Source organism: Panthera onca, chromosome B2 (genome assembly GCF_046562875.1).
Source record: "Panthera onca isolate mPanOnc1 chromosome B2, mPanOnc1 haplotype 2, whole genome shotgun sequence".
NCBI lineage: Eukaryota > Metazoa > Chordata > Mammalia > Carnivora > Felidae > Panthera > Panthera onca.
The window spans coordinates 52,253,659-52,277,244 of record NC_138343.1 but is presented as its reverse complement, the minus strand read 5'-3'; the positions used below and the strand labels follow the sequence as shown (position 1 = coordinate 52,277,244).

Below are 23,586 nucleotides of genomic sequence, written 5' to 3'. Positions count from 1 at the left end.
GTCAAGATTATAGTTAGGGTTAGAGCTTGTGTTAGGTAGGTTTGGGGTTAATATGAGGGTTATGGTTTGCGGTAAGATAAGAGATAGGTACGGGGCTGATGTTAGGGTTTGGGTAAGAGATATGGTTGGGGCCAGTTTTATGACTGGGTACAGCGGTAGATTTGTGGTTATTTTCAGGTTTAGCTTTAGACATAAGGTTGGGTTTAATTTTATAGGTGGTTTTTGGGTTAGTTAGGATGGGGTTATGGCTATAATCAGAACCAGCATTAGTTTGGGGTTTAATGCTAGGTTACACTTAGAGGTAGGATTGTTAACGCTAGGCTACAGATAGGTATACAGGAAGGTTCAGGTTAATTGTTAATGTTACAGTATGGTTAGGTTTAAAGGCAGATTTGAGGTTCCTGAAGAAACAACATACTCCTTGACACAGTCAGGACTCCTTGGAGGACCACCCAGGCTACAAGCACATGTATCATTTTCATCCTTCTACAGAAACTCAGAGAAGAACAATCTCTGAGGAGTATAAACTGTCAGAGAATAAAGGCCATCACGGCTTCTCACCTTCCTTCTCCATCTTTTCCTTTTTTTTCTCCTTTTACTTTCATTTTCTCTCTCCTTCTTCCTTCTCACTTACTAATATAATGCAGGTTGGTTCCTGTATTAATCAGTACTTTCCAGTCCTGATTATCCAATTCTAATGAATATAAACAAAATGAAACTCATATACCTGGGAAGGAGTGGTCTCACTAGTTCTAGGAATTCCAACAACATCATTAGGGTTCTCTCCATTTCCTGGTCTCTATCTCTGGAAGATAGCCTAACTCTCCAACTGTAGATAATTTTTTTCTATGTGGCAAAAGGGAAGATCTTAGGCATCTCTAGGTCTAATCATCCCAAGTAGCAAAATCTTAGGTAAAAAAAAAGTTCATTTATCTCTCATAAGTGACATGCAAAGTCCAACAGACAAATTCTGTTTCCATTTGGATCAAATTATCATTCCTTTGCGAAGCACTGTAGTTGGGGGATGAGAAATGATTAGCCCATTCCTTCTCTGATCTTGAGGGCAGGGTAGTACTTTGACAGTTTCTTCCCTCTCCCCACCACATTTACATGAAACAGAAGAAGGACAGAAGAAGGACAGTTTCTGAAAGGAAGGGGTAATATTGATATGTCAATAAAGGGCAAATGTGGTTATTGTGAAGACAAAAAGCAGCTATCTATTACAGATCCCTATGATACGGTAAAATTTAAAAATTTTGCCATTTTAGGAATTGTTAAGATATATAGGACTATGTTCCTTTTTTAACTTCAATATTCTTTCTATGCCTATTTCTACTACTTTCCTTCTCTCTGATTTTAATTTAAAGGATTTCCTCTTGTTTCATCTTCATTAGGTACCTAGAACAACTTGATACATTTTTCTATGATATCTTTACCTAAATACATTTTAAAAGTTTTAAGCTAGTCTTCAAGTCATTTTGGTATGTTTTCCCTTTCATTTGCTGTGTGTGTGTGTGTGTGTGTGTGTGTGTGTGTGTGTGTGTGTTTCCCTCCCTGAGCTGTTTTATATTGTGATGTTTCTGTTTTGTTTTGTTTTTAAAGTCAATATCCTATTGATTTTTTGTTTTCTCTTCATTTACCCTTTCTGTTCTATATGTTACTGAGTATCTTCTTCATTCATTCTTTTCTTTTCCTTCCATGTATTCTGAAAGTTAATGACTTCAAACTTATCATTTTCACAGTGCTTTTGGTGATAATTTTACTGGAAAACAAGACTGCTAGAAACAATGTGTCTCTGCATTATTAAATTTTAAAATATTTCACATGAATCACTCCATGTTTGCTTTTAATCTAATTTTGTCTTCCCAGATGATTACATTTTCATTAAATGCAATAAAATTTTTAGTTTTATAGAAATTCAAGAGAGCAACGTCTCTTTCATTAAAAAGGACCCAGATTCAATGATAAAGAACTGTCATTAATATCTCATTGTTTTGGTGTCCCAAAAGTCACATTTCCAGCCCACTCAGTGACACAGACACATAATTAAATACCAAACTTACAGAAACTGAATATTATGAAGTTGAACAGAACAGAATCTCCCAAAGTAAATCTCAAGTTTATTTCTGACTTTGTTCAACGTGGTTATTATAAAATTAGATTCTAATATTAATATTTTAAGATTTATAGTGTTGATAGTAGAGTTATCATCTCAGATATATTTTATAATTTGAAACTTGAAAATGAACGTCCCTATTTAATGATATATTGAATAATTTTCAAAATTCCACTACATGAGTAGGGTCTTCACATGACATACTCATTATTTTTTAAACAGAATGCATTAGGATATAAAAGTACATGTTTAAAACAAATTCTACTTCTTTTACTATTAGTGTTCAAATATAAAGCATTATTTGATTTTAAAGAGAAGTCACAGAGTGACTTAAAACTTAGCAACATATTTTTCCTACTCGAATTTCAATTAAATGAACTTGCAAATGGCCAATGTCTCCAATAACGTCATGTGATTCCTAAAGTTACTGCAAAGAAGGAAAATCTATTCATTTAAGCTAGCTATAGAGACACCCATTTTAAGATTTGTGAGATTTTACTCCCCTTTACTAATGTTAAGTTACTAATAACAAACGTAGGAGATATTGTCCTTTTAGCTCAACTCTCTATGACCATGAAAAACAAAGGGAATTTAGAAAATAAAATAAAAATTTTATGACACTCTTTTAAATTTTGTTACGAAAAAAGTAAAACTTTACCAGTGTTACAGGGGCAGACAATCAATTTGAGATGTTGCACTCACTTATGTTCCATTGCTGATGTGATAACAAGCTGAGAACCCATATTAAGATAGCAATAGAGAAGGAAAGGACATGCAAAAGTCAGAAAACAAATGGTATTAACGTATCCATTAAAGGAATTATCTTTGTACTACTGCAGGCCTACATTGATAACATTGATAACATTAGTGATACTAACTCTGAATGACTTATTTTAAAAAAACAAGTTTTAAAAAAGTTATAATAAAACAACCAAACTATTTCATTTTAGTCATAGTTTGAGAAATTTGGAGACACTGATACTTGGATCAAGTCTCATGGGTAAACAGGAAGATAGGATAGGGGCAGTGTGAATTCCTCCACAGACTGTGGTTTGCCTGAGAGGTAATTAAATCCCGGGATATACCACTTGGGGTGGAAGGGGAAAAAAATTCTCCAAAATCAATGAAATCTTGCCATTTGCCACAAAATGGATGGAACTGAAGGGTATTATGGTAAATAAAAAAGTCAGAGAAAGATCAATACCATATGATTTCACTTATTCGTGATTTGTGGAATTTAAGAAACACAACAGATGAACACAGGGGAAGGGAAGGGAAAATAAGATAAAACCAGATAGAGAGGTAAACCATATGAGACTCGTAAATACAGAGAACTGGGGGTTGCTAGAGGAGAGGTGGGGGGTGATGGGCTAAATAGGTGATGGGTCTTAAGGAGGGCACTTGTTGGGATGAGCACCGGGTGTTATATGTAAGTGATGAATCACTGGGTTCTACTCCTGAAACCAATACTACACTGCATGTTAACTAACTTGAATTTAAATAAACTAATTTAAAAAATTCTCAAGGACAAGGGTGTTTTTGAGGACACTAAAAGCTAAAGGTTGCTAGAGGTTTGCTTGTTTGTGCTGTCTCTCTATAGCACTTTTTGCTTCATCTTTTGTCATTCCGCTATTTACTTCTTGATGCCCCATCTTCTGTGTTATTGTTTCCTTCCTATCCATTAAGTTAATTTTATACATATGCTTCTATATTTCAGTACATTATTCATATCTCTTTAATAGGACATAACACATTGTGTTTTTATGTAATATACTGCATTTCTGTCCTTTCTAGGAGACCATTAACTGAGGAAAATAATAGTATTTTTTTTTTTTATTTTTGTTCCTCTAGTGTCAAGGAGAATGACTGGTAACAAACAGATGCTCAATAATTATTTCATGAACAAATGAATGAATATTCTCTCGTTATTCAGATTTAATTATACTCTTTCAACAGTAGCATACCACCCAGATTAGATCTCTGGAGAACATGGGTATCCAGGCTGTAGGATGCTGACATTTTCTTTTGAGAAAATGGTAGTCCATGACCTTCCAAAGGAATTAGCCCTTATGAACTTACAATCATTACCCAGAAGCCTTCAGTAAATTCTTCACTTTTTAAATACAGGCACAGATTATATTCTCTTATATTCACACAATGCTAAAAATAGAACTTTTAACACTTAATTCTAAATACAAAAATGAGCCTAATACTAAAACATATATCCTGTTCCTGTGTTATATTCAGGGTATATAGATGAATATATAATACTTAGAAATTACCTACAAAAGAGGAGGACAACTAGATTTTTTAAAGAATGAATTTAAGATGTTCTATCAATCTGTACTTATCTTACTTATCAATACTCTAACCATAAAATAAGAACTTGGAACCCAGTTGCAGAAAATTTTCTCTTTTTATCTGTTATTCTTTTCTTCTTCTGCTTCTGCTTCTTCTGCTTCTCCTTCTCCTTCTTTGATAAAGTCAAGACAGTTTTTTTTAAAAAGATCCAAAATATTTTCTTGAAATGAAAGTGGAAGCTTTAAAATTGAGTTACTTGAGCTGAATATAAGGGAGAATCAAATTATCTGCAACTAATGACATCAATAAAGCTTCAAAATACATATTAGCGTACACAAGTTTTTATGTATATATACAATATATGTGCAATTACATGAAAAAAGTTAGACTTACATATTCCAAATCTGAATTATTATAGTGCAAAAAAAATGTCTCTTTTCTAACCTACTATAGCCAAATATGTCTCAAGTCTTATAAATTTTTTCTAATATTTGTGACACCTATTCTTTGGAGGTGGGATCTCTATAAACTCTAGAATATTGTAGGAAAAGGTAGGAAGCATCTGGCTACAATGGATTACACAGAGCTTGCTAGAGTCTTAGGTTTACTCGTTGTCTCCATTCAGATGACTAAGGATATCTCAGTGAAAAATTGTATTTCTAAAACCACCGTATGGACAAGTCCTTGGAGGGGAGTTTTTCTTCCATCACTTAATCCATATCCATCCAGTATTTCCATATCTTTGATATTACTGCCACAATGTTTTTGATGATTTTAGAATTTCACATAATCCTAGTATCTATTCAGTGACCAGCAATTCCTGGTATTTATTATTTAAAAATCAGCACCACTAGATCTAAATCAGAGCCAGTTTGTTGAATGCATTTGCATGGTCAAACACCTTTTATTCTCATAGCAACCCTCCAGTTCTTTCCATGACATAATTGATTAACTACCTTTATTATATTTAACAATATTTGTGAGGATTTTGTTTAATGATTCAAGGGACACACAGCAGGAGAAAATAAATTTCATTTTAATCCTGAAGCAATGACTTCATATAGAAAATCATAAATTAGAAACTACAGAAAAGAATTTGCATTACTAATTCTTTCTTTAGATGTTTTCCAGAACTTTGCATTACTAATTCTATATGTAGTGAATTCTGCTCAACATGCCAGATTTCTGATATGTTCTTTTTTGGAAAAGCTGTATAACAAAAATTGCATACTAACTACTATAATAATAAATTAAGTCAATGTACCCACTAATATCTCTGCTTAAAATGTTACATTACTAAATATCACTTCGAGGAGGAGCAGAATATGTGGCCCCAAATATGTGGCTACTACTAGCATGTGGATTCTTTTGAGCTAAAGACAATCAAAACACAGAAGACTCATAAAAACTTTTTACCTCTTCCTTAACTACCTAAAAGAATTTGGATAGGGGGCTAGGCTCAGAAAGAGATCTATGACCAGAGATAAATTTTTATTTGAAAGGCCTATCTGTATGGCAGCACAAACATCTAATTTCCAAACATCTGTTCTTCTTATTGCCCTGTGAGTCACCCTCTTCCCCTGTGAAGCCTCAGGCCCCTATCCCATTCCTTAGTTCAGGACAGCATACAAGCCTCAATTGCCCAACATGCCCTTGGGTCACATATATTTGGGGCTCTCATACATAAGAAGTTAAATTTGCTTTTCTCTTATTAATCTGTTTTATGTGAAATTAATTATTAGAACAGCTGAAGAACTTAAAAGGGGGGAAGGGAAATGTTTTCCACCCCTACAATTTCAAAGTTATCACTGACAGAATTTGGAAGGCTCTGGCACATTTAACCCTTCCTTTTTCTCCTCTAATTCCTCTTATTGGCCATCAACCTACATTTTCTTGTTTTTCTGCTTAATCTCATTTCAAAGCAGGTCTTTTAATCTTCTCTCCTCTGATATCTCTTTATAGAGATATTTGTGTCAACTGTATATGCACCTGGCTTTTGAGTTGGCTTCCAAAAATAGGAGGCCTCAAATAATAGGAAGCTTACCTTCACTTTTTCCATGGCAAGGATTCTCATATTCAGTGTACTGGAATCCTATTTAAAATGTAGATTCTAGAGTCTCCACCCCCTGAAATTCTGACTTACTAAGTCAGACACAGATTTTAAAATAAAAATTTTTTACCATGTACCCATTTTTGTTTGTTGGTTTTGTTTTTTGATGCATGATTCAAAGTGATCCTTTTCAAGATTTAAGAAAACACAGCTGTGATGATTTCAAATAAGAGGAAGCCAAGAGTAAAATAATCTGTAAAACATGTTTTTTTTTAGTCACTAATGCAGTTCCTTCCATAGTCTTTCATATCTATGGGGAATATGTAAAAAGATATGGGCATAAAAATTTATATTGGTTATAAATCTCAGGTTTATCTCACCTGGCTTGACTTACTTAACCTCCTGACTTCATATTCAAGTGCTCATTGTATACCTAGCTTTATTACCTCAAACTTAGAATGTGTGGCACCAAACTTTTGATTCTCCTTCCCTGCTTCAAAACTGCCCCTTCCCCTAGGGTCCCATATCTCATTAAATAGTACCATCCTCCATCGTGATATGAAAATGTTGACTCCTCTCTTTCACTCACTCTCATATGCAATCCCTCAGCAAATCCTGTTGATTTTATTATCAATATATACCCTAAATATCACCACTAGAATGTAAGGTTCCTAAGAGAAGCAGCTTTGTCTATTTTGTTTGTTGCTATAGGCACATAATAAATATTTTTTGAACCAGTGAATTTAACTAGTATTGCAGAAAAGGTCTTATCACTCAATGTACCCTTTGAGAAGTTTATATTCTGTGTATGCTTTTATTAAAAGCATACTATTATTTTAAAAGTATTTATTTAAAAGCATATTTTATTAAAAGCATATTATTACTTTTATTATTCCAGAAGACACTGTCTAAGAAATTTTCACATAAAATGTATACATTGCTTGCATAGCACAAAGAAAAACGTCACTCAGAGTAGTAAACTAATTGTGAATGGCATGTGGGGGAGGAAGCCCTACTTCCTATTGAACAGCTATACGTGAATACTCCTCTAGCAATTCAAACTCAGACCTGCCTTTGCCAAATTCATCATGTCCTCTCACTAAAGACACTTGAATTTCTTTCCATATATTCTATGTTAAGAAAAGACAAATAGGATAATCAGTGTACTTTTTTTAAAAAATGTTTATTTATTTTTGAGAGAGAGAGAGTGAGAGACAGAGTGCAAGTGGGGGGAGGGGTAGATAGAGAGGGAGACACAGAATCCAAAGCAGGCTCCAGGCTATGAGATGTCATCAGAGAGCCCAAGGTAGGGCTCGAACCCACAAACCGTGAGATTGTGACCTGAGCGTAAGTCAGATGCTTAACTGACTGAGTCATCCAGGTGCCCCAGTCACTGTACTTTCTTTAACTAAAAACTTCTATTAATCAGAAGATTCTTTTTTATTCCTATCAACCTCTGCATCTGATGAGTTGCTAATTTCTATCTCCAGAATATCTTTCAGATTTGTTTCCTTTTTCTCCCATATTCAATTCTACTGCCTTGGTTTTACCCTCATAACCACTTTCCTGAAAAGTCTCAACAGACTTCTATCTTCCCAGTATCTGGTCTTTCATATCTTCAACCCATTCTTACCATTGCCCCAGGTTAGTTTTCCTTCAGGAAGCTCTGACATATTAGAACTCGTTTTCAAATAACTTTGGAGCTTTCACACTTTTAAATCTAATTCAGCATGATATAACACTACAGGTAAGACTGTGGCAGATACCTACCAAATAAAGAAGACCATGTAAGTAATGCAAAGCATCAAAGGAGATTACTTAAAGTTTCTATTTTTTGAAACCACCCAGAAAAGTTCATGAAACCCTGTGTTTTAATGGAATTCCCTGAATGACATTTCAGCGCAGCTATTTATATATCTATAAGCAATCATAAATTTACTCTTACTACATCATCAACTTAGGTGTACTTTCTTTTTTTTTTTAATTTTTTTTAACATTTATTTATTTTTGAGAGACAGACAGAGGCAGAGAATGAGCAGGAGACGGAGAGAGAGACAGAGATACAGAATCTGAAGCAGGCTCCAGGCTCTGAGCTATTTGTTAGCACAGAGCCCGACAGGGGACTCGAACTCACGAGCTGTGAGATCATGACCTGAGCTGAAGTCGGACACTCAACCGACTGAGCCACCCAGGTGCCCCAACTTCCTTTTCATCCTTTGGAATTTTCTAAATTATGCTCACATGTCAAAAATACCTCAAATGCTACCTCCTCAGTGAAGGTGTACCTCCTATCCCAAGTAAGATCCAACTTTTATTTTCTGCGTTCTAACATTTAACATATGCCTCTTCAGTAACACTCATATTATAGTCTATTGCTTACATGTTAGTCTTTCCTACAAGATTAGGAATTCCTTGTAGGTAAGGACCATACCTCATTCACTTCTGTATTTCCTCCACAGAATGTAATAGAACAGATTACACGTTGTGGATGTTCAATAAATATTTGCTGAATGAAATAAGAAAAGGAAATAGCTTCAAATTAGATAAGCCTTAGAAAACCAGTGTGTTGGCTTAGGCGGCTTTATTTTTTGGTGTATGTAACTTTTGCAGCTATAGTTGGACTGAGACCACTGATTTTCTATGCTGCTTTTACCTCCATTTGGATCATAAAGATGTATTTGTGTGACTTCAAACTAACAGTCTGTGGATACTGCCATTGTTGCCGATGGTGACTCAGCACTTAGAGAGGCTAAATGAACTCCTGTTTACCAGGAGAGAAAATCTATGCCAAGCTTGACTTGCTATTGCTCTTCTTCCCCTCTAGTGTCTGTGGCCAGGTACTGACAATGAGTTATATATCACTAAGGCAGTGCTGATTAGACATTGAAACTTCAGTTGACTTTACAAAATAATGTACATCAAAATTTTCATTTTCCTTATATTATGCACATATCTTCAACTTGGTATGCATACCGGCAGAGCTGTGCTATAAAAGGAGGAATAGAAATAGAGAAAAGATTTGTATTTACCTGCTGTTCAGAAGTGGGCAAGCCAAGCGATAATACATAAAGCTATTCAAAGAACTAACATGATAGCTCTCTAATACTAAATTTCACTATCTGGGAAATAGGAGCAAATAGTAACCCTATCGCACAGGTTGTTGTAGGATTAACTAAGAGAATGGATAGCAAATACTTTTGTTGGAGAGTTATGTAACTAGGGCAACATGACAATTCCAAAAAGCCTAAAATGTGAATTCTACTGCAATTCACTTCATTCATGAGAAATATTAATAAAGTCAGTTCAAAAGGTCAAGGGTTTGCTAGAAGAGCAATACCTCCCAACTTTGGGCAAGACTGAACTTTGATCTTTTACAATGTGTAATTTGATGGCTAGTTTAGGAAACTGAAGACTGAAGTTGGTCCAAAGGGTTTATTGTTGCCCTTACTCCCCTATTAAATGAAATATCTAGAACTATCCAGCTATTCCCAACAATGCTTTTGCACTCCACCTAAAACTAGAAATTGTTGTTTTTTTTAAATTGTCTGGACAGGAGAGTGTACCAGAATTGGCATAAGTCACTGGCAATGGAAGAGAATGACAAAGGATTCCTAAACCTGAGACCTCGTGGGCATTTCCCAAGTATCCTGGGCTCAGATGGAGATATGTTTGGTCCTTTTAATAGCAGAAAATATGGAATCAAGATAACATTCAGTCACAGCTCTCTTACTTCATCTGGGGTGCAAATGGTCAAATGTTTCCTTAGACTTTTATTAAATATGAAAATAACTAAAAGTTACTTTGAAACAAACACAGCTTAAGTAAGGATTTTGTATATTACAAGTTCTTCTCAGTTATCACAGAAATATAGCATGTCATTTGGAAGGATCTTGGTACAACTACCTTGAGAAAAAATGAACAAACCTGCCACAGTTTGTAAATCTCATTTGCTTTTCATGGGAAGAGCAAAATAGTTTTATTGTGATATCAAGGTGATTCCAGTGTTGGAGAGAAATTTTATCACTGGTCTCTCATAATCATTACTTTCATAATTATATAATATTTATTTTAATATGTATTCTCCTTAAGATATTTGAAAACTCAAATTATTAAGGTTTTTAATTTTAATTTTATATAAAATAAATTAAAACCTGCAATGTTTAATTTACAAAGCATATATACACTTATATGTAAAGTGTTTCTCCTGATAGAAATCTAATACTTTAATTGGTAGCCAAAAATCATATGCTTGGCACTGTTCTAGAAACTGATCATGTACTTGCAAAAAAAAAGAAAAAAGAAAATACTCTCATGAACTTAGATGTTACTTGAGGGAGACAATGGAAAAATTGACAAACCAACACTATAATTTCAAATAGTAGTAAAATCTATGACAAAAATAAAAGGGGACGGTATCATAATATGAAGAGGGATTCAGAGTGATACAGAATGGGCATTCTTACAGCCTTCTCTGAAGATGTGACAGGTGAACTTAGCAGGAGCCAGCTGTGAGAGGGTCACAGGGGGCTGGAAATTGTGAAGACTCTAAAGCAAGAATAACCTGAATCAGTTCAAGGAAAAGAAATTATGCTACAATGATCAATCACCCAAGGGATATTCTTTCTTACATGAATGTTCATTCAAGGACTTACTCATGTCTGTGTATTTATTCTTTTTGCTTCCCTAAAGGCTAGTTCAATTACTCATGGGGTAGTTGAAAGTATCTCTTAACTTTGTCAAAGTAAAGGCCTTATACAAAGTTTTTAGAATTCTTCACATTTCAAAGGTAGCTTCTTAATCCTGCATGAAAAAACTAGGGTGTATTGAAATCCTATTAGTCATATAATGCAAATACCTGTGTGTGTATATACAAGTGTTTTTATTTTTGATTTATGTGTTTTTTTTAATTTTTATGTATTTTTAAGTTCTTAAATTCTTATTTTCCCCTTTTCCACTGAGATAGTTTTGCTTCCTGTCAGTGACCAGTTGCAAAATTCATTATGTCTGGGGGAAAAAAAAACACATAGATTCATATACTAGGTACTGTTATTTACTTTCAGGAATCTATGAGTCACCATCACCATCTCTGATGACTTCAAAGAACAAGGTCTTTCTAGGCTTTCCTATGTCTAAAATATAAATCAAGCCCAAGTACATAAAATGTTCCAATAATTATGAAGTCTTTTTTTCCTGCACCAGCTGGTGAAATTTGTTAATGTATTTTTTTTTTTTTTGAGCTTTCTAAGACTGGGAAACTTTTATAGTAAGTATTTTCATCGGAGAGACTAGATTTTTAGCTGTTCTTTTATAACCAAAAATTGACTTAGTTTCACCCAATGACAAAACTGTTTCATAGGCACTTAACCATATCACTTTACTTCTGTCTCTGAAAGATTAGCACAATCTGAACATTTTAAGAAAGACAAATTGGCTTCAAAATGATATTTATGAGGAACATGGTTCTCTACCAAAGTGGATGACTCATTAAATTCATTCTAAAATGATAAAATAAATTATTATAGACAATGACTTTCTGACCCCATTTCTAGCAATGTAGTGATAAAATCAAAGCCCCACATGGTTGTAACCCGTGTGCTTTATAAATTCATTTTATATAGTCACTGAGTAGTAATAAAAACTCACTGAAAATCTAGGAAAGGATATTATAATTTATAATCATTGCCATATTCCCATTGTGGAGCTAGGAATAGCAAAAAAAAGGTTTTAAACTAACCACAGTTTTAAAAATTTTGAAGTGTTACCATGTCAACTTGTGGAGAAATATTCCCTGTAATTCCTTAAGGGGTCCCCTGGGGTCAGTGTATTATCATCTTTGATTATGTGCATGACAAAAACGCCCATTTAAGATAAAATTTCAAATGAACATCTTAAGAAAGTTGCAACTAACTTAGAGTAAAACTTGGAGGCTTTAGTTGGAAAATATAAAACATTTTCATTATGTTCCTAATTTTTTATCTTTTGACCTCAGTGTGAGGTCAAAACATGATTTAAAGTCCAAAAAGATGGATAGCTAGGAGTACAGCAACCAACCAAAATCTCAAAAATAAGTTATTACAAACATTATTTTAGTGAAAAGCTATACAGAATACTGGAAAATGCCAATAGAGCTATGGCATGTAAGAGTCAAAAAGTACAAAAAAAAGAATCATAAGTACTGATTTCAGAAAAGACATGAAAATTATTTTAAAGAGAGATACTTCTCAAATTGAAATATTCTACAAAGCAAACATAGCAACAGTTGCTATATTTTAGTCTTCTTCCTTTTCCCTTCCTTTATTTGTTTCTTCATTTCTCACTCTCTCCTTTTCCCTTTTCTTTCCTTATGCAACATAACAGCAAGAAATCCAAGAATAAGAGAGAGAATGGGAACTCAAGACAGAAGCTGTAATGTTTTGGAACATGATCTTGAAAATGGCATTTCTAGTCACCTAGAAGTAATTATCTAGAAAATATTGATCACGTCTTTTATTATCAGTTTTTGTTTTCATTAAAGGAAGCTTCATTAAATGAGCCACAAAAAGGACAGAAATCCCACTGTGAAAACCTTCACAAATATTTCCCCCTTTGGTTTTATTCTTTACATTATCCCTGCAATACTCTGATGAAAAATGCCAACTACGATGGTGCTCTCCTTAAATCTTCAAAGGGCTCCCTCTAAACTGCGGTGTCAAAACTAGCTGAGATCTTCAGTATGGTACACAATCCCCATCGACTGTTCAGCTTTATCCCTAGACTCTCCTCATCTGCACTTATACTGGAGTTACTCAATTGCTTAGCATTCTTTTCATAGTCCATGCTATTTCACGCCTCTTTGATTTTGCTCGTGTTGTTTCCTTTGCTTAGAACATCCTTACCCAATTTTCTTCACCTGTGCAACTTGAATTCATGCATTAATACTCAGTGTGGGTGTCATCTCCTTCTGAATCTTTCTGTAACCCCCCAAATGGAACTAAGTGTCCTTCTTGTATGCTTCCACTGTATCCTGTAACCCATCTATCAAGCACTTGTCACATTATATTGAGATTATCTGTTAATAGGTCTGTCTTTAACTGAAGTGTAGGTTCCTTGGTTTCTATTATCTTTGTACCCTAGATTCTTAGCACAGTAATTGGCACAAAGTCTCCCAATATTGTGTTATTTCCACTGGCAGAGATCCACAATATGAAATGGATATATCTATCAGCTTCTCTTAGGCTTATGCCAATAGGTATTTGATTCCTCTAACTTTCCTTATTCTCAGTTTATATGCATTAAATATATTTTTAACCATTGCGTGGTTTCTGTAACAGAGACAGTGTTCCTTTACCCTTTCCAGTCCTAGTTGGAGTTAGGTTGACAAAATTTGATTGGTTTTTGCCAAATGATCATAAGGCATAACTGACATGTGTTGATATTAGGCAAAGGTAGTTTAGAGCCAGTATATTTTTCCAATTCACTCTTCTCCTACCATGAGGGTGCTAGATACTTTATATGCCACCTAATAACTCATACATGAATTGAAAAATTTTAAACAAGGTAATTTTATTATCTCACGGCCTCTAAAGGGTCTATGAAGAGTTTAGTGAGATCTGTCTCAGAGTATGTCAGTAAGTTTCGGTCAAGCTAGGGGATTGGGGGAGGATGCTATTATGTTATCTCAGACTGTGGCTGAAGGATTTGTCTCCAAGTTCACGTGGTTGTTTGCAGGGCATATTTACCGTATGGTTTTTGGAGGGATATTTTAATTTCCCACCATGTGGGTTGCTTATAACAAGGCAGCTTATTTTCTCCAGGGTGCAAAATATACAAGAATGAGAGAGAATGGGAACTCAAGGCAGGAGCTGCAACCTTTTATAATATTCAAAGTGATACACAATCACTTCTGCTGTATGTTGTTGGTCACCCATTTCAATTCTTGCACAATGTGAAAGGGAGCTACACAGGGTTGTAGTTGATCAGTTGATGGGGGAACATTGGGAACCATTTTAGAGGCTGGTCACAATGGAGGCCACATGTCAAAGTGGTGCATGAAACATGAAGGACCCCTCAACCAGGAGTCATTGTATGAAACAGACTCTCCCATCCATATTAAATGTTAAACAAACAATAAATAAACTTGTGTGACAATAACCCAGTGAAAATCCAGGGTTTATTTGCTACTTTGGCATAGCCTAACTATTCCAACCAGTAAAGGTCTTTCTGTATATATAACTATTGAAAGAGACTATGATGATTCAAAGGACTTCAAATATTCTAAGATTTGTAAATTTAAGTTCTTATTTTGAATCAAAACACAGGAATTCTTTCCTTTCTTTCTTTTTGCCAGGCTCATGAATTTGGCTAATCTTTATTCAGAAAACTGACAAAATCAGATATTAAAGACATCATAGCTGAAAGCCAGACAAAGTTAGTTAGCATGTCTTATCCTGGGATCTTGGAATACAAGACTGGCAAGCTTTTCCCAAGCTGACACATAACCCCTTGATATTTCCATGTACGCAAACTTTTCTTTTAAAGTAATTATAACTCACTTCAAGTACTTGATCCACTGAATAAGACATACCTCATAATGTTGTGGAGAATAAATCAGACAATATATAAATGTAACAATGTCTTCTGAAGAGTAAAATACTATATAATTGTTAAACATTGTTCATATATATTATATATTTAAAGAACATTACTAGAAAAAGCTCAGTGATGATAATCTCAAAATATTTTTAAGGATAAAATACATATTCTGTTGGAAACAAACTTAATGCTATTTAAAATATATATCCTATATCCATTTACTTGGTTAAAAGATAACGTCTCATTGAGAACAAAAGTAAAATGAATAAAAGCAGCCCAAAGAGTCAGCAATTCAACACTGGACATATATTTCATGTGTCTTATCCAGTAGCATCTCCAAGTATTCTATTGTCTGTGTTTAAAGGTCATTTCATGCCTGGTGTGAAGGGCAGTGTTCTTTGGACATATATAATACCATTATGCTCTAGGAACATCATTATTTGACATAAAGATTGACCTATTCAGTTAAATCAGTAGAAATGTATGATTTTTAAAAAAGTAACAGTTATATCAGAAAAATAAAAAATAAAATACATGAGTAGGTTTGAAAACCAAAAAAGAAAAGAAAAAAAAATTAGATTATTTGACACATTAAATATTTAGATTCTGTCTTAAGACCGAATGTGTGTGTGTCTAAAGACAGCACATCCAATAACTAAATAATCCTTGGCCACAATTATCTAACATTTATCCAGTGAATCACCCCCCTGCCGCCGACACACACACACACCCTGAACAGGCAAAAGTGTTTTTGGCATCACCTAGTTTACCTTGAAAATTTCTCTTGTAAAGTAACCCTAGCCTGACCTTGATTAGCTTATCAAATGAGCTCATCCCCATAGCTGAAGAATTGTAGTCTACCAGAGATATGGCATGGCAACATGCCAGAACAACTCTGTAAATCGTCTAGAGGGCACATCTAAGCATCATTTCCACTCGTTTTTCGTCTGTGTTTCTGATTCAGGATTAGAAGTAAGGGAGACAGGATGAAGTAATGGAAAACAGGTGGGCCATGGGACCTGCTCAATCCATATTTGAAACTTAGTGCTGCCACTTATTGTCTGAATAAACTTTGGAACAAGTTAAAATAGCTTTTGAATTTCATTTTACTCATTTGTAAAGTGAAGCTATTAATCTCCTCCTTACAAGTTTGTTATGAGGCGTCAATAAAATACATATATTTGTTGTGGAGCTTAGTATTCAGAACCTGGCATATAGTACTCAATAAATATTCTTCATTTTTCTTTGCAGTGAGAAAGGGAACTAGAGATGAATCCTCAGCTTCCCCCAACACAGGTCACTGACTGACTCCTATTAATGAGCCACTACTTAACAGAATCTGTATGCCTATGGGAGTGGGCTGTGTCATAATGCTATAAGAAGAAAGATGGCAAAATCTTCTTTCACCTATAAAATAACACAAGCAGTGGATACTCTGGGGAGCCGAATGAGAATTCAGGAACTTTGAACTGCTAACATAGCTGCAGTACATGAGGATTTGCAAATATATTCTAGAATATAAAATGATGAAAATTAGTGTAAAGATATAAAATATGTATGTCCTAATTAAACCAATAAAAATTGTAAAAACTAGAATATTGTATTTTTATTTGAGTGTTAGATTTCACCTCTTTTGAAAATGGGTATTTTCATTATTTAATTTTCCTCATTTTTTTTTCAAATATAGGAAGAATTCATTACATTTAAATTATCAGTAGCACATGTTATCTCATTATTTCTGTACATGATAAATGTTGCTGTTGTCTATGAAATAGCCATTTAAAAAGTCATCACTGGGATTTTGTTCAAATCAAAAACATGATTTATTTTACCCAATAAAACTAGGTGGTTATGAGTTTAGTAAAAGTGTGGAGGCATCTGTCTAAGTCATATTCAGATAAGCATATTTTACATTCTGTAACTAAAAACACACAAGTTTAAAGCTCAGTGGCTAGTATAAGCTTTTATAGGCATCATTCATGACTTCTATCAGGTCTTGGAAGAAATGAGTAATGTATTATCTCTAACCTATTCTGTCTCCTGTGAAGGAAAGGGTGGGTTTAGAAACACCCATGAACGTGAACTGGGCATTAGGAGAAGCAGGAAAGAAATGTTTCTTAGGCTTAAGAGTAGTGGGAACTTGTAACTCTGCCAGTTCCATCTCTGGGACATATGATTAGCTCTGTAAGAAGCAACCCATTACAGATATTCGTCCATCTATCCACCCAAATTAGCTTAACTGTTACTGGGTAAATTTTGTAATAGGCACTGTGCTTCAACTAAGTTAAATCAACATATTACCTCTGTGTGTGTGTGTGTGTGTGTGTGTGTGTGTGTGTGCGTGCGCATGCATGCACGCACACACACATGCTATGTAAAACATTAATAGACCAAAACAACCCAACTACAACCCATAACTCACTAAATGGGACCCAATACAAGCAAATTTAAACTAAAAGACAGAAAATTATCATAATAGTTAGCAATGCCCTTCACTGAGAGTTGAGAAGGCAATGTTAAGTAGTTAATATGAGGGCACTAAACACCTGTTAGGGTGAGTGGGTGGAGCTGGTATGGAAAAGGAGAACAACATGTGCAAACTCCATTTTACTAATAGCTTTTAGGAAACCTCTGAAATGATAAAAAGGCTAGAGCAGAGGTCATAAAGAGCTCTGTAAGCTACAGACTGGCTGTGTAGGCAGAGGATGGCTGTAAACTACATCAGGGGTAGATCTCAATAGTGGGAATGAAGAGATAGAAATTGGCATGTATTGTCTACTATATGTCAGGTAACACACACACACACACACACACACACACACGTGTGTGTGTGTGTGTGTGTGTGTGCCCCTGTATATGTCATGTTCTCATAAGATTTCTACAAGGCAGGTAGTATTAACCTTAATTTTCGATTAGAAAAAACAGACATAGAGAGTTCAATAACTTGCTAATGATCACACAAGAAGCAAGAAGCACAGCTGGAATGATGTCATGTGTTGAATGTTCTCGTCATCTTTCACATGGAGACAGCAACAGGGAAGATAGAAGCATTCCAGGTGAAAAATCATGATATCTTTGAATGTAAAATTAAGGGAGGCAGAGATTTGCTCATTTCCTCTAGATGTTTAATGTTTCAATTGACCAGAAACCATCACTCCACCCAGTTTCAACTCAAGAGAAAAGAACTAAGTATAACATCAACTATATTACTTTGAGTGTCCCTAAGAGCCCTCCCCTCAACACACATTAATTTTAAAAACATTGTTCAAAATGTACTGGTCAAATAATTGAATGCATCTACTTGGCTATAGTACAAGACATACTTAGGAATAGGTTATATATGGCATAATTTTGAAGATACTGGAAAAACACTGCTTCCAAAAAGAACTCTGTCCTACCTTTCTTCCTATGACCTAAAATTCTATAAGTAGACATGCACATGTCTTTTATTAGAATGCATATACTCATGAAATTTAATGTAGAGTAACTTTTGTCTTAGTTTGAATGACTTGTGTTGCATTTGTTTTTTTTTCCAGAAAAATACTTTCCATCACAGGGAAGAAATATCTAATACATATGGGAGAAGGGACACAATGAAATAAATGGGCTGTGGAGAGAAGAAAAAGAGGTAGAGATGATCAAGAATTTGTCATTCTGCTCAGGGCATATCCTGTTACATCACTTCACAAAATGACAGTGTGGGAGAAATGACTTCTAACTGATCACATTATATTTGTAAGTTCAACAAGGTTGAGATTTTCCAAGTAGTCAGTTACATAAAAGTGCAAATGGTGAATGGACCCGAAGGGTCAGGGATTACATCTGCTGCCAACACTGTGGTCTTTCACCTTCATGCCTAATGTTACCTCTTTATCTTACATGAATAATGTGATTCCTTGTCCTGCCACTCTATGCATAAAATTACTTACACTAAAGGGGCAAAAAAGCAATTCTCAATCTAATCCGTTTTGCAAATTTGACAGTGACATTAAAGAGCAGGAAGTTGTCTGTGAGTAATGACACTGATCATTTGTTTAAATGTCAAACTTCGTCAACTTTCAGGGAATATGTCCATAAAGAATGGGTTTCCGTTCAGCCAGAGAGGATTTCAGTGTTATTTAGTCCTGAAGAAAATAGCTGTTAGTATCTTGAGAGCATAATGCTTTGAGTAAAAATTTCTTTTTAAGCTGAATGGAATTGGCCATTTCAGCACTTGGGACTGTGGACAGTGCTCTCTTCCTTGTGTTATGAAACATGTAGTCTTACTGTAGAGGTGTTTCCTTTTTGAAACTAAAACATTCTCCAGGCTAACAAACCTATACCCCTAAACTATGCAATTAGAATATGGAGACTATGCATCAACATCCTGTGTAAAGTCAGAATGAAGTAACAGCAAAGGGAAACAAATTTTATCACAGAGATTAAGTGTGAAATAAATATTAAGGAAGGGAATTAGTTATGATTTGCAGCTATTCTTGCAAAACAGGTCAAATTTTTACTGCAATGCAATAACATTCCTCTCTGGATAGGATTTTGCTTCAGACAATGACAGAGCCATTAACCCTTCATGGTAATTTATTAACAGTGGACATAGATGCAAGAGAGAACAGGAAGTACATTTAATAGGCTTGCAGACAGCAAAGAGCAGAGAATTCATTCTCTCTATGCTTTCTAGCTCTAGAGTGGAATATCAATGGAGAATTCTGGATCTGAGATCAGATGAAATGGAGTTGAATCTGAATAGTGTTCTTTAATTAGCCATTTCATTTCTCTAAGTCTTGTTTCTCCTCCTGTCAAATGTGGGTTACTTTGAGGTTTAAGTGAGGATGTAGGCAGAGAGGTCTGGCATACTGGTAGGTACTCAATGGATGTTCAATTTAGATTATTTACTTTTCATTAAGCATTGACATAATACAGTGATAGGTTTCTATGCTAGTGGCCAGATGTTTTAATAGCTGTAAACTCTAAGAAGGGATGTCAAAAAGGGAAACAAGAAAGGCACCATTATTAACAGACTTATCCTTACAGCAAAGTACCCTAAGTGTGTGTATTTTCACCTTCATCCACCTTATTTGCATCACCCAAAGATTCCCCTTATGTTTACCTTTTAAAAAATCAACAAAAGGAGAGTAGCCTGAAAATAGCACAGTAAGCATTAAAAAAACAACTACAAAGTTTTCAGAGGATTCTTATCTCTCTTCAAAAATAACATTTTACCAACTCTCTCCAGAATGCTTCTCAGTCACATACTTAGCAACTACTCTGTCTTTTGAATTGATGAGAGACTACTTTGAATGCTTCCTATCCAGAATGACACACTTGGGGAGAGAAGGTAAAAATCAGATTAATGCTAAAAGCCTGATAAGTTCCTTATCATCCTCCCTTGCAGCTACAAATTCTTTGCTTTGGACTTCAAAGCCACTCAACCTATCTCATCTCACCCCGTCTTCTTCCCTTTTTATAACTGAAAATCAAGAGCAGCAATCTTGTAGCCTCCCCCATCTCCTCCTGTCATTTTCAACAGAGATTGCCTCCACACTGCCCTCTGCATTTGAAACGCCTCCCACTCTCCATTCATCAAGGTACATGCTCCTTCCATTCACAATTTATGTTAAGTCGTCCCTCCCTTCCAAAGCTCCTTTTCTTTAAGTGGATTCCCCAGCTGCCCTAATAAACTCCACCACCAGTCTCATACAGCACTGTACCTCCCACCCCCACGACCCCACCCCCCTCCCCCTGCAACATTCAGAAATTAGCTAAGGTGGGAAATGGATGAGGAAATCTATGTCTGCATACGAACCCAGACAGGAACAAACAGAGAGCTTAGCATTAAGCTCACCATCTCCTCTCAGAAGGGGGAAAAAAAAAAAAAAACAAAAAACATTACAAATTTTTTTTTCCAAGCCTGACAACAAGCATGTTCTAGGGGGGGAAAAATACACACACACACACACACACAGGTTGAGTGGATGAATGAATGAATATCGGATAGGTGGATGAATGATTGCGATCTCTTTGGTACTTTTCTCAGATGCGCCTCCTTCTTGCTTGCTCCTGGCAGGGTTTCTGTTTAATTCAGCTTCAGCGTGTGAGTGCATCTCTATGTTTTGCCTCTGTCTCCACTCACTGCCCTTTCATTACCACCTCTAGACAGAGCCGAAGCCTCCGCGCCAAAGGGCACTCTACCTAGCTCACAAATGCTTTGTGACTCCAACGGCCAAAGACAGCTTGCTCCTCAGGAGCACAGCTTTGCATTTTGCCAGCTTCACCTCTCCGGAAAGCCCCCCAAACAGCCGGCTACGTTACACAAAAGGATGACTAATTTCCCCATACTCAACAAAATCCACCTGAGACCCAGTCGCTGCCCCTCTCTTGGGGCTTGTAACCTAGGTGTTCGCAAAAGAAACACGCTTCCCTGCTTCTCCCTGCAGATGCAAAAAGGAATTACGACTCCAGGGCTGGGTCCTGGTTCCTAAAATCAGAAAACTTTTTTTTCTTTCTTTCTTTTCTTTTCTTTTTTTTTTTTTTTCTTTTTCTTTTTTTAAAAACCAAACCCCACCCCGAGAGCAGCGACCTCTTTGTTTGCATCCCAAGGGGAGGGAGGGGTCTCCTGAGCCTTTGCAGCCAGGGGTGGAAGGGACGTGACAGCCCTTTGGAGGGCTGCCCTGGACGAGACTCACCCAGGACGTTCCCAATGAGAGCCACCACGAACACGATGATGTAGCCGGCGATCAGGACCCACTCATATTCTTTCGGGTGTAGGTATTCCCTCCACAGGTACCGCAGGAATTCCTCGTCGTCATAGTCGGTGGGGTTTAAAAAAGGCTCTTGAGTTTCATTCAGCTCCGAAGCAGATGACCAGTTGCGACAAGGGGGGGAGTCCTCCAGTTTGGTACCGGACATCACGGGCTCGAGTCCGGTTCCGCTCAGTGCCGCAAGCCGCTCTTCCCCTGCCCCATGAGCCCTGTGATTTGCGGTGGGAAAGGCGGCGCGGAGACGAGAGAAGGGGCTTCGGAGCAGAAAATGACGTGAAAAGTTACTGAGCCAATGCCTCCGGAGTCTTGTGCCCGGCAACTTCTGCGGCGGCTTCGCTGTCTTTGCAGACGATTTTGAAGAGAGGCGGCTGAGGAACTGGGGACCCGGCACTGGAGGCTGCAGCAATGACACCGGGAGGAGACAGCTACCTCGGGCTCGGCTCAGGCTCAATTACTCCTCATTCCAGCACTGAGTCCGCAGCCCACAGCCTCCGCCTGCGCTGAGGGAGAGCTGAAGCTGGGGGGGTGGGGATGGGGGGTGGGGGTAGTCCTGAAAATCTTTTTAACCTGTTTCTCCCCCTTTTCTACTTTTCTCCTCCATTTCTCACGTGCAGTTCCCATGACCCATACACAAACACGTGTAGGTCTATTGACATGACAGTCATGTGAACACATGGCTAATATAGGATTTGTTGTTAATACAGCATTTGTCTTTTTAATGTAAACATAAAAGGAATGAGGAGGGGCCACTGTGTTCCTCAAGTAGGTCCATGCAAAAGTCATCTCAGGCAAACACTGTAATGTTTGTTTGGCTTTGCCAGCTTAGCACTTGCTGAATCTTGAACATAGCACCTCCTCTCCCCATTCTCCAAAGTGGAGAAGGAGACCATTTTTGAATCGAAGGATATAGTTAGCTGGCATTGTACTTGCACTACCAAGTGTCACAGGAAAAACAGCAGCGATTCCTTGAAGAACACTAGGGTCATATGTGTGCTCATAGTTAATGTTGTCAAGCAACATTACAGATCAAACAGGGTGAAAGGAACTTCTTAGAAGGATGTAGTGGTGTGCACACAAATGCTCTCTGGTTAATACCACACCCCACTGGTCTTTCTTCTTATTGACCCAGGACTGATGTCACCTGCCACTCTCTAATGAAACTGATTTTGTCTCTAAGAATAGTATTTTGGGATTTGTCATAGTATGAGTTCAGGATCCTTTCGTTCTCAATAACTGTGATAGGAATACTGCATTTGATTATAATTTTGTACATGGGAAGGACCTCAGACGGTATCTAGCCTGAACTTTAGCTTAATATTAAAAGCCTTCTAATAACTTTACTGATGTTCTCCCACCTAGTGTGGATGGACCACCTCAGTTTCTGACTTCCACCATCGTGGGGCTGTTCTAAGGTTTAGAGAGCTCTTCTTTACATTAAGATTTTAAACCAATATACAACTTTCTTAGTCTTTTACTCTCAATTCCTAGTTTGCGTCTTGGTGCTACATGGAATAAATCTTCCATATGCCAATCCTTCACATACTCAAAATAAGTGTAACAGCCCCATTCCGTTTCCTCCACTTTTCCTCTAATTATTTCCACTGTTTTTCAAATGACACTATCCCCACGACCTCCGGTCATTTGGTCTTCCTTTAGGCAATTGTCAATGCCTTGCATAATAGGAAACTAGGAGATACAGTAATTTGGATGGGTTTTGCTGGTACAAAATGTACATTATCATGTGGATGCAACCAACGCCTATAATTAATTTGTTTATTCAAATGTCACAAGAC

The 23,586-nt window shown here is 36.4% G+C and overlaps 1 protein-coding gene across 1 annotated transcript in view; it reads right to left on the bottom strand.

The window, feature by feature from the left end:
- HCRTR2 (hypocretin receptor 2) overlaps window positions 1–22,222 on the bottom strand; it is a 107,655-nt gene extending 85,433 nt beyond the window's left edge. Inside the window, exon 1 of the mRNA XM_060615782.3 lies at window positions 21,719–22,222. Coding sequence (XP_060471765.1) covers window positions 21,719–21,941 — 223 coding nt within the window. The 5' untranslated portion in view covers window positions 21,942–22,222. The remainder of the gene's footprint in view (window positions 1–21,718) is intronic.
- Window positions 22,223–23,586: the final 1,364 nt, after the last annotated feature.